The 12,526-nt window shown below is 37.2% G+C and overlaps 1 protein-coding gene across 3 annotated transcripts in view; it reads right to left on the reverse strand.

Annotated features, from left to right (window-relative positions):
• Positions 1-12,526, reverse strand: part of CUL1 (cullin 1) — a 51,841-nt gene that overhangs the window by 28,164 nt on the left and 11,151 nt on the right. For all 3 annotated transcript variants that reach the window (XM_030508594.2, XM_030508604.1, XM_030508612.1), the window contains one exon: positions 6,819-7,107. In XM_030508594.2, coding sequence (XP_030364454.1) covers positions 6,819-6,958 — 140 coding nt within the window. In that variant the 5' untranslated portion in view covers positions 6,959-7,107. The remainder of the gene's footprint in view (positions 1-6,818; positions 7,108-12,526) is intronic.

The following is a 12,526-nucleotide window of genomic DNA, read 5'->3' on the forward strand; positions in this document are numbered from 1 at the left end:
TTTATTAATAAAGATCATTTTGGGGCACAGATTTGCTGTTTCCCAGATCTTAAGCAGTAATTAACTCTATGCTGAGTGTTCTGCCACCTCAAGAGCTGGCCTACAGGAACAAGTTGAGGTTAGTTCCACTTTTGTCAAAAATTTGTATTTTCCTAGATTATACCAAAAACATGCAAGAACTACAGAGAACGTTGCTGAAAATACTGATGGGGAAATTGCTAGGAAATATTATGGAAGTTTCGTATTCTTGTAAAACCACTTCTAATACAAACAATACAACCTACAATAAGGCAGCTAAGAGAAACGGACATGCCTATGTGACTGTAACATTTCATAGGCCAAATAGATGATGGAATTCTGTGCAAGTTTTTGCTATTATAAGGTTGCTGAAAAGCAATCACTTTCAGAACAGGTGCTTTAAAACCCTTACTTCAGCTTGGTGAGGAGCAGCAGGAAAACAAAAACCGCAGAAACCTTCATTCTTTTCAGAGAGGTATAAGCAAGAGCCTGTTTAAGTCTGTTTGGTCTGACATCCAGTAAGAAAGGGTTTACTCATACAAAGCAGTTCAAAGAAAACAAACAAAGAAACTAAGACCCTGTCCCCAACCCCACACATTCTCCTTTTGTATTTCAATACACTTTATCCCAAGATCAATTACACATCCATGTCTTCAGATTAAGCACAACTGCACTGTTAAACCATCCTCATTTTAGTCACTGAGGCAGAGACTGAAGGAGCTATTACAGCATCAGCCACACAGCTGCTATCAAAATCCAGACATAAATGAGCTCAGACAGTTTCTACAAGTCTGGGATCAGAGAAACTTCCAGCAAAAGCCATTAGAAGACTGACAGATAACATCTTGTTTCCCTCTTCACGCCACAAACTCAAGAGAATCACAGAGAATCACCCAGTTACAAGGAAAACACAAATTTCCAAAGCCAAATACAAAGTGTACAGTCTTTATGTCAGGAAGTATAAGAACCATGATACCTGAGGTTGCTTTTAAGTTTCTTTGCATTGACAAGAGGTTGGTTTTGTAGAGAATATTCTCGATTACTATAAAAAGCAAGTAGAACAGCAAGTGATCATTGCGGAAAAGAACATAAAAAACGGAACCAATCCCACTAATATAAACATATTTTGCACTTAGCTCACACCAAATCAGCAATTTTTATAAATATACACAAAACCATACAATTATACCTACCTTTCCACACAAGGAAAAGTGTATTATGTACCCTTCAAACATGTAGACAAGTACATTTACTTCTACCTTCATGTTCCACACAAGCACTAACCGCCACATGAGAATCACTCTGAAACATCATATTGAATATAAGTAGGATTAATACTAGCAGACAGCAGAGGTTGCCTTGATGTATCCAGAGTGACCTTAAACAATCTGACATTAAAGTGAAAGGCTGGCTTAGGAACCTCAAGAGAAAGCAGAAGAGTTTCTGAAGTTTAAAAAGTACATGCTCTAAGACACCAGTATCTTTTTCTGTACAGAAAAAACATAATAATCTGTTCGGGGGTAAAAAACCCAAAAAAGATCCTATGCTGCCTGGTAACAACCGATTCACGTGATCAGAAAAAAGGTCCTCACAGTTTTAATATACATCTGCTGATCTAAAATCCTACTGAATTGAAGGAATTCCAGTGAAAGCCACTACGACAAGGATTGCGATAGAAGCAACCACAAAAGACCTTGGCAAATGGATGCCAAGAGAAGGGCTTCATGATTTTGCTCGGGCAACATGTGCTGCTGGTGCTGAATTTTTTCACAAGTAAGAAAAACATTAAATGTGTTTATACATTCTATTTAATGAACAGACAGATTACCCCATCTGGTATTTTTAAAATGCAAGCACTATTATTTAATGTTTAACACAATCTTTTCCTTTACCATTTGCTATTATCTTTGGGAAAAAAAAAACCAAAAACATTCCCAGCTTATAAAACAGATTACAGCAGCCTTTTGTGATGTACAATCACTTACATTTGGTCTGTTGGATAATCAGTAACTACCACTTTGTTAAAGTAAGTTAACAAAACTGAATCACAGCAAATTCAGAAACAATGAAAAAGATTTTTTGTAAATAAATGAGATGTGACAGAACCTAACTTTTACCTAATCTTACTTGAAAATACTTAGAGCAATTACTTTTGAAAATAATGACTGCAGCTAATAATGAAACCATAAGAAACATATTTGTAAAATCCAATTTACAGCTGTAAGACTTGACCAGATTTTAAGTCACAGTAAATTCAGCCATTTTAACTACAAAGAGCTAACAATCATGCCAAGCACAACTACTCAAATGTGTGATGTGAATTGTTGATTTCAACAGTATGATTTTTATGTACACAACATTAGAAAGACTTCAAAAGCCAATTTGGACATCGCATATATAATTTTAGTAAAACAGCTGCGCCTTCTATAGCACTGTATAATCTTCTTATCAATGAAAAGATTTTAAGGTATCTTGACATAGATAAAAACCTTATCTGTTAAAAATTAATGGAACTTGGAATCTTTAAACGGTTCTATTTTTTCCAATTGAATTTTCTTTAAATATTAAAACTGGACAAAAAGTTCTCCTGTTCCATAAATTAACTACAGTGTTTGAACGAAAATCCTTAAAAGCGCTTCTGGATTATATTTTGTAAATCAAGACAGTGAAAGCATAAGGTTATGCCAAAAAAAGTCATTTTGATATTTCAAATAAAAAGTACATACATATGAACTATAAGCCCACCATTAAGCTTTCCTGGAAATTGACAAGTTGATGTGTGCAAGAAGAAAGAGAATAAGAATTTCAGAAAAGTTATTCAGCTTTCTGTGTAAGCCACTATGAAAAATTATGCTAGTTTAATATAGTGCAGGAAAGCTTTCTGGTAGTCTAGTACCTGATCTGAGTATCTGCTTAAGATACTTCAAACAAGAGCAGTAACAAAATCCTTTCATTCTCTGCACTGCAGTGTTTAAATCCAAACATATGTAAATTCCAATTCAGCCTCTCCCACCATGAGGCCTGAGGAAAATAAATTGCAGACTCACCATATGATTAGCTTGAAAAAAGGCCATTATGTTGTGCCAAAGAAACCCAGAAAACTAGCACAAGACGCACGAGTATTTTATCATTGCCAAATGGAATTTAAGAAGAGATAGCTATAAAGACAACCGAATAATAGGTATATGAGTAAGACGAGGAAGAATAATGCTAGTAAACAAAGTGAGAGTTCTTCAACCAACAACCAAAACCAGAAGCTCACCACTTGCTACACTCTAGCACAGTTCTCTCTCAGACAAACTGGCAGTTTCTTCCAAATACACTAAATGCCACAGAGAGAGACTCTGTATATAGCGATACTACAATTTCATTACTCCTTAACTAACTGCAACAAACAGAGTTCCTTTGGTGTTGTTGGCAGAACAGTGGCTTGAATTTTTTCCCTTTGCATAAAGCAGAGATATTTATTTCTGCATGAACCACCCTCTCAGGTGCAGTGTACCAGAACTCGCTGTTGTCCTCCAAAGTTCCAGGAGTGACTCATGAGGAACTTCATCACCGCTCTAACACTGGCTTTTATAACCTAGACCTGTGACCAACAGCCTCCAAACTAAATGCCACAAGAAAAATTGGGTTAAAAAGCCCTTCCCTCATATTAGTAATGTTTTTAGCTCTACCATTCCTGGAAATCTAGTTAATCTTATTGATTATTTCTCTTGTCTGCATGAAGTCAATGCTTTCATGTAATTCTATGATAGCATGCAATACAGCCAGTCACAAAGTGGTACTACTAACTCTTCAGTACCACTTCAGTTACTACTAACTCTTCAGCTACTAGGTTCTTCAGTACTAGAAATTACTTAATATCTAGGTAAGTGACAGAAAAGCATCCAGATTTCATTTTCAAGAATCTTCACACATGCGGAAAAAACAAACCCAGAACAACAAACCACACAACACCCCGCACCCCCAGTCTCAGCTTCCACATCAGGCACCATTCTAAAGGAATTCTGTTTCTATATGGAAGTTGTAAATTCCTAATAGGAAACACAAAGAACATACCTCAGAAAGTAATGAAAGTATATTTGCACACTGATCTTCATAATCATGTAAGGAGTGGTAAACAAAAATATCACAACTTCCATAAAGGACAGTTCTTCTGGTTAGGTGCTTTGGCATAGGTGGCAGGGCAAAAGAAATCACAGAAGTATATGCTCTACTGAAAAATATTTGGTGATCATATGATCTGACAAAAAACACACCCTGTAATCAGAAGCACAAATGAATCTGCAAAAAGTAGGGAGGAGGATCTTGACAACCAGCATTCAGAAACAAGATTTCTGGACTCATCTCTTCAGTATTCTCAGATCTAGAAAATCCCTGGAATACTCAGCCTCTTTCTCCTCCCACTGGACTGAAGGAAAAAAACAAACCTTAAGTATAAGCTCTAGCCTGTACTCAGAAACAGAATCTAGCGTCTCACAAAAAGAGACTCTCTGAACAAAGAAAACAAGTGGCGACAGGATGGAGGTCCAAACCATTTGGATTGCATAACTCTTCTAATTCTTTCTCAGATTCACTTGAACGAGGCACAACAAAAACTTCTACATCTCCAAGCAATTTTGAGTGAAAATTCTTCACCAGATTCAGGACTAAAGGCAGGCTTGCTTGTATGCATGGTTCTCCTCCTCTTATAGAGGGATGAAATGGAATCCACTCCAGAAGCAACACTGTCCACTGTTCAAGATTTCCAAACTCTTGTCATACCCAAGCATCCTTGTAAGTATGACTGATCTTCATACCACTTAGAGCTGTAGCTGAAACTCATCTGCAGCTGCTCTGCTTTGCGAACCTAGCTGTTTGAGAGGCAGAACTTCACAAAAGCCTATCAATCTACTAGACTTGATGCATGCAGAGACTGAGCAAACATGTCACAGACACTGCATCTGAAAGGGGAGCAGTCTTTTAAGCACTACTTCTGAACATGTGCACTTGGTATAAGATGCAAAGTGCATTGTTATCTCCATAGTAGACTAAAAATGCTTAGCCTAACCAGTGTCAAATATTCTGAGTTATCAGACTATTAAATTAATCCACAAATGAAAGCCAACCCCCAAATTTATCTACTGAATTAATTCACTTATGAAAGTAAGAAAAAACATCCTTGGTTTTAGACCCAACAACTCCTTGAAGGAGCAACACAAAGGAAACGAGAAATTAATAGAAAACATATCCCTTTTACAGCTTCATTCCAAGAATATTTGACCACATCAGAAGGAGGAAAAAACCCAAATCCAAGTGTTTTAATATTAGTACTATAATACGTACTTAGTCTTCAGCTGCCCTGCTTGACTGACCTCAAACAGGAGTATATTAAAGGCACTCAGAAGGAAAATAAAAGCTAAGAGATTCAACTTCATGTCAGATTTCTATCAGATACTGAACTTTTGCAGACTTGTTTCATTCAGTCAAGAACAATGCTGAACCTACTGCTGCAAGAAATCAGTCATTTTAAGTCTTAAGAAACCAAATGTTATTTCATCTTCCCATCACTATTAAAGAAGTATCCCAGAAACACTCAGCAGACTGCTTAGGGTTTTTCCCACCCCACCCCAAAGAGCATGGACTCTGCAGGCACAGATGAGATTACAAACTTTGCTATCTCCTTAGTAAGTCCAGTGAACTATGGAATTGCTTTATAGCCTTCAAGCTCCTCTTTTATAAAAGCTTTGTCCTTTCAAAAAAGTTCAGACTAAAATTTGATATGTAATTCCAAATCAGTGCCAACAACAGCATTAGACACTATGTATCAGAACAATAACCTTTATTTAAAAAAAAAATCTAAAAATTGATAAAGAATAGCAGAACTGAAGATAGGAAATGTACTCAGTCATCATTTCTTCTATTCTGTCTACACACTTTGTTGTACTACCATCTTCTCAAGCAGTGTTTACTCTACTGACCAATAGAAGGTTAAAAGGGTAAACATAGAACAGATGCAAATCAGAAGTAGTTCCTCACCAAACCCATTTACATGCCACTTTACAGGTGGAACAAAAAAGGACTTCTCACTTTCCAAAGTCCTGAAGTCAAACACTGAAGCTATAATATAGCAAGAGGCACATCTCTCCTTCAAAATCATTATAAAATCATTATGCACTACCTGACGGAAACAAGTTCCTACAATCTTAACAAATAGTACTTCAGCACACACATAAAACGATGAACACAACCCCCTTTTAGCATATTATAACAACTCCTAGAATGGGGAGATGCTGGAAAGGTTCAGTATCTTTCTGATGCAAGCTAGAAATTCATGAGAAATCCACTGGGTGCATTTTTACTCCAGCTGGAAATTTATAAAACCAACTCAAGAGTAAAGTACTAGCCTAAGGTTGACAAGAGAAAAATTGTCCAGGTAACTACATGTTATTATCAGTAAGACCTGCAGCACAATGCCAGAGACTAACATAATAAGGAAAGTAATTTCTAGTTTATTTTGGTTTATTGTGGACTCAAAATTAGACCTATTAATAAAATCATTTTAAACATCAGCTCTGTTAAAGATAATAGTAATCAAACCTGAAATTCAGAGGTAGCCATAATTATGAAGACAGTTTTCCAGACAACAGAATGTTCCTGCTTATTTGCCAGTAAGATTAAATAGAAAAGTCTAATCTTCAAAATAAAAACATATTCTTCTAAGCCATTAAGTCAAATAGTTATGAGTTTAGAAGAGTAAAAAGCTATCTCTAATCTACTAACAGTGAAAGTACTAATTGGCTTAGGCATTAGGATACGTGTAGAGTTCCATGTATCTGGATTTTGCCATACTTTGTCTGGTGTAAACCTGTTGAATTCCAGCTCTTAGGTCATCCCATATCTGGTCAAGACCAATCTGTTTAAGTCCATGTGGGTTCTGACTCCTATTCGATGACATTTTGTATTTCCTGTAAAGTCTTCCAGTGCAGCTGCCTGAGATCTGGTTATTCCTCCATCAGAATCACAAGTCAAGTAACATTCTAAACTCAGTTGCAGTAACTCAGATATTCTTTACATACAGAGAGTGATGTTTTCCAGGACGATAATCTGCAAAAGGAAAAGAAAACATACATGTTATATCATATGACAGACCAAATTCATTCACACCAAAGATTATAAAAATAATCATTTCATTTAAATGTTTTCATTTACACAGATGAGAAAACCATGATGAGATCTGAAATACCAGAACCAGGCAACATAATCTTGCAATTCAGCAATCCACTACAAAATGTGACTGTTAGTGCAAAGATCAGTCCAAAGCCTGGAGGTACTTAGGTCAGTGTTGCTGAAAGCAAAATCCTAAGACTAATAAGAAAATACAACAGTAAAAATCTTTCCAAGCAGCAGACACTATCCTACCAAGAAGCGTTTCCTCCCTATACAGCAGGGAAACTCCAGTATTTCCAAACAACTCCGAGTTCTGTGATAACTCAACTGTTTAACAAGCATCCTGCTGGATATCCAAGATTAAGAAGACGACACTAAAATAACTATTTTTCTTCAGTTATCAATAACTCTTCTAGGCTTGAGATGCTACTGCAGACAACCTGAAACTCGAAGGTATTTTGGGAGCAGGAATTTTTCCTATCTGGTAAACACATGACTGCATCAATTTCTTTTCTAAGTTCCTTCAATGCCATCTTACCAGCAAGAAAATATGCAGCCAATACTGGTGGGAAAAAAGAACGACTAATGAAGTGCACAAAATTAAGATTGAGTGAATTGTGAATGAAAGAATAAGAAACTAAGAAAATGCACTACTCCCATTAAGTGCTGAAGGACACAGTTTGAGAGGTAGATGGTTATCAGTTCATCAGCCTTGTGAAATGACAGCATAGGAAAACAGTCACCTGGCGAGGACTACTGAGAACATCAAGCAGAGAAGATCCATTTTTACACAAGTCCTTCGAAATATTTCACAATTTTAGTATGTCTTATCCACCACAACAACAAAATTAAGAAAGTACCCAAAAAATGACAAAGGAGGTAACTCACAAATAAGAGAGTTGCAGTAAGTCAGGATCAACTTAGTCTTACAGCAGCCTTTCACTAAAGGGAGCTTATGAAAAAGATGGAGAACGACTTTTTTCCAGGGACTGTAGTTACAGGACAAGGTGCAATGGTTTTAAACTGAAAGAGGGTAGATTTAGACTGGATATAAGATGACCTATTTTACAATAAGGGTGGTGAGACACCAGATCGGGTTGCCCACAGAAGTTGTGGCTGCCCTATCCCTGGAAGTGTTCAAGATCAGGATGGATGGGGCTTTGAGCAAGCTGGTCTAGTGGAAGGGAGGTTGGACCAGATTATATTACAGGTCCTTTCTAGCCAAACCATTCTGTAACCTGGAGCCCCTTCACTGAAATACTCAAAATAAGGTGAAACATGACTTTTTGCCATGCTTGTATAGACAAGAATTCAGCTGCTGGCCAAGGCTCATATGAACCCTTCCTTGATTTCAAGGACAGTATAGGCCAAGACCTGACAAATCTCATTATTTGTTGTTGACCTTTGAGCAGTGGAAAATAAAGACATCCCTTCAGGATCTACAGTATGTCATAGGCGCCTTGTCACAGCCACTTTTAAGCTATTGCATGTTCCATTCCAGGTTTCTCACTGTTTTAAAGATCAAGTATTCTGTTATACCCTCTCTGGCCCCTATCCAATTTATTATAAGATTTCTCTTCAGCCTTTTCTCCTTGACCCTAAAAAGACCTGCTCAGATCAGATCAAGACATTTCTTCAGTTTTTTTAGTCAATGACTGTCTTATTGCAGCAACACAGAAGTTACCATTTCTGATAGTCCTTTACTATCCACCACTCATAAGCATTTAAATCTAAAGCTCTAAGCAGAAAAACACAGAGAAGCATTTTTATGCCGATCTGAGCAACAAGTACCGTTTCATTTCAATCAGGCATAAACTGCTTCTGTAGCTATTTTTTCTTTTTATATAATCAACAATTACTTACAAGACTAGGTGGAAAAACCACAAATTCAGTCATATATCTTATTAATATATATCAGGATTCAATATATGTCTTACAAAACATACACTTAAAATTCAACCTTGCCATTCTGTTTCAGTATTTACAGCAAATTGGTTATTAAATAAGATACATGGGAATAATGCATCATCATGCTGAAGTGTAATACAAATCAGACCTTGTTTGTATTTAACTTCTTTAATTCCTGGACATCAAACCTGCTACAGTACTAATAATAATGGACCTTCACGACTGAGCAACAAAAGCCAGAAAGAACAAAGGTCCACAAGCAGCCATTCACCTCTTACTGTAGGAAATAGTCTGTGCACGTTACACCCATGATCTCAGACTATGATCCTAAGTCAGCATTGCAATACAAAGCAAGAAAATTAATTTGATGTCTACAGTCCAGGAGAAGAAACTTTTTGGTTGCACAAATCGCATACTATTTGATTTCTCCACAGAAGCAAGACAAGACACAGTTACAAATCAAAGAAGTTAGGGATGCCCCATCCCTGGCAGCGTTCAAGGCTAGGTTAGACAGGCTTTAAGCAACCTGATCTAGTGGAAGGTGTTCCTGCCCATTACTCTCCTATTCATCTAAAAAAATTAAGCAGCCTAGAGCTAGAGTACATTTTAGTAAAAATACTATGGTGTAACTAATACAAAATACTTCAGTGCTGTATAAAAATTCATAACAAAAAGCCAACCCCTTGCTAGCTAGCTAGCAGGGAGCATAACCATTACAACAGTTCACAAGAAGGCCAAGGTCCCTCCCGAGGTAGTCCCCAGGGCTCTTACTCAGACACCTCTCCAGGTGCTGGTACAAAACAGCCACCTTTCCATTGCAAGCCCACGGTCACCAGCTGCCCAGCAGATGTGGAGTTTTCCCCTCTATGACAATGGAAATATTTAACTTTCTTCTCTAATTAAGCATCTCCTAGTTTTTATGTACTCTGGCGCATCTACAAATACTACCTTTTCCCAGAATCTTTTAAACTCAAGGTGTTCCTCGTTCACACTATACTCATTTTTCCTCCCCTCACCCTAAATTAACCCTCTGTATTTAAGTCAGGAAGTAGCCATCAAAAACAACGCTATGTGAAAGAACTTAATTTTGATTTTTATTTTCTCATGCAGTCCATTACACACAAATATTCTTTAAGCAATAAATTCCACTCCATTTAACAACATTACCTCACTATCACTTAGCTGGCTTCCAATTTGAATTTCACAACTAAACACATGAATACAGAATGATAGCATCATGTCACTGACTTCCTAGACTCAAATAATTTACTTCTTCCAGTTAGTTACTAGTTAACACAGTTGGGAAATGAAGCAGTAGTTGAATAATGCTATAAACTACTATTTTTATTTTTTTTTTTAATTTTTTTTCAGTCATGTGCAGGAAGAAAAATATAGGTAATTATTAATACATTACCTTAACAGGAGCAAAGTTTCACTACATAAGAATACTTTAACTACAAAACCAAATTTATAAAAGCAAGTATTTATATTTAGTGGTTTAACTAAGTGATGGTGTTAGATGTGTAGAGAGAGGAGGTCAAAACTGGTCCACAGTAGTTACACTGCATCTGTTCACCCAACGTCCCAATTACTACATTTATAGAGAGGGAGAAGAGAGAGTTTAGAAGTCTACCATTTCTTCGTGCCTGGGCTGTGCACAACTGCCAAGAGCAAGGCGCCCTCCCAAGAACCATTCATTCCTACAGGTAAATTAAAACCTTAAAACCTCAAAATTATTAAGTCATAACCTTTACATCAGTGAGCATTCTCACCTTCCAAAGTGCTGTTGGCAGGACTACGCACATGTTGGTCTTGAACTGACCATCACTGTGCTTTCTGGCCCAAACAGATCAAGCTTGCTGGTGACCTGCTTCATGGACAGGACCACAAACCCAGAGCTGCAACATCTCTGGACCAGAGAACAGAGACTTTATTATATCTTCAGGACTAACTGTATTTACATTAAAAAAAAAAAAACCCTACCCCTGTAGTTTCCAGCTGATACATATATAATTTGATGCAGCAGCATGACAGTGTTCAATGCCATCCTATCTTTCAACCCTGCAAGTTGAAATGCCATCCTATCTTTCAAGCACTGCAGTTACAACACTGTCAAACAAAACTGTCATTTCTGCCCATACCAGTTTTCCAAAGGACAATTTCTGCCAAAACTTTAGAACAACAGCCTTGAAGGATAGAGATTCTATTCCCTCCTTTTCATTACTGCGGGGAACATAACATGAAACACCTCACGTGCAAGGAAACACATCGCATCAGAAAATAGTGGGTTTGTTTCCACTGATCATCTAATCATAAACACTATTTATTTTAGATACCCCATCTGAGAAAAATTATGTGTATGCTGAATGAGGCCTATTAAGAAAATGTGAAAGTTAACCCTACTTTCATCTAAAAAACATAATAAAAGCCACCAGATTACAGCATCTAAATCCATTTGCTGGAGTGACTACCATTTCTATGTCCTCATACAACATTCATCTTCACAGCTCCAAGACCTATGCACTACCTGTTCTTCTCCCACAACCACTTATTTCTAAATTACAGTTTCCAAGATAACTTACTTCAACAGTTACAGATGGAATTTGAAGTTGTCAGCTTCTTGCCCCAGTAAGAACTTAACAGGCCCAGAGCAAGGTCTTCCAACTAACCCAAGAGCCTTGATAGCATTTTTCTGAAGACACAGTAGAGAAGAACAGGGCCTAGACTTGGCAATTTCCAAGTATTTTATCCTTTGTCTAATTTCAACCATGAGGAGAACATTATTGTCACACCTAATAGCATGAGCCAAGGTGATGAGATTTAATCACACTAAAAACAAACACATTAGAGAAGAGAAGCAAGCTTCACTAATAAACTAAAGTGGAATGAATGTCATTAAAAAGAAGCTCAAAGACCTTTAGTGTTACAAGGTTTCTAAAGTTTACAAGTGTGTATTAAAGTCAGAATTTCACCTCTGTACACTGCTTCAAATCAACTTTATAAAACTGAATGCAAGTTTCTCAGTAACAAAAGCACAGTACAATTTGGACACTGGCTGTGGTTTGACATCTTTTGTAAAAATTGGTGCAGTGACCATGTTCACTTAAAAGGCCACTACAAGCAAAATATCAGCCCTCTGGGCTGACAAGGATAAAGCACAATAAACATTTGATCTTTGGCTTCAAAAGATAAGAAAAAAGAGTAAGTTTAATACGGCCACGCACTTAAAAATGTGACATAAAACTCCTCTTGCCAAACTCTTTCCTCACCATTTTTCCAGCTTGAATCCTCTGACTTACTCTATCCTGCTCTCCTGTTGCTGTATTTCAGCAAGTCTGATCCAGAAATTCAACGGAAGCTCTTGCATTCAGTAAGGAGCAACACTCCATAAGGTTCCCAAACAGTTTCACTCCCTCAAAGTTTCTGCTACCTCCACAGTGAGCCAAGG

Source organism: Strigops habroptila, chromosome 1, assembly GCF_004027225.2.
Source record: "Strigops habroptila isolate Jane chromosome 1, bStrHab1.2.pri, whole genome shotgun sequence".
NCBI lineage: Eukaryota > Metazoa > Chordata > Aves > Psittaciformes > Psittacidae > Strigops > Strigops habroptila.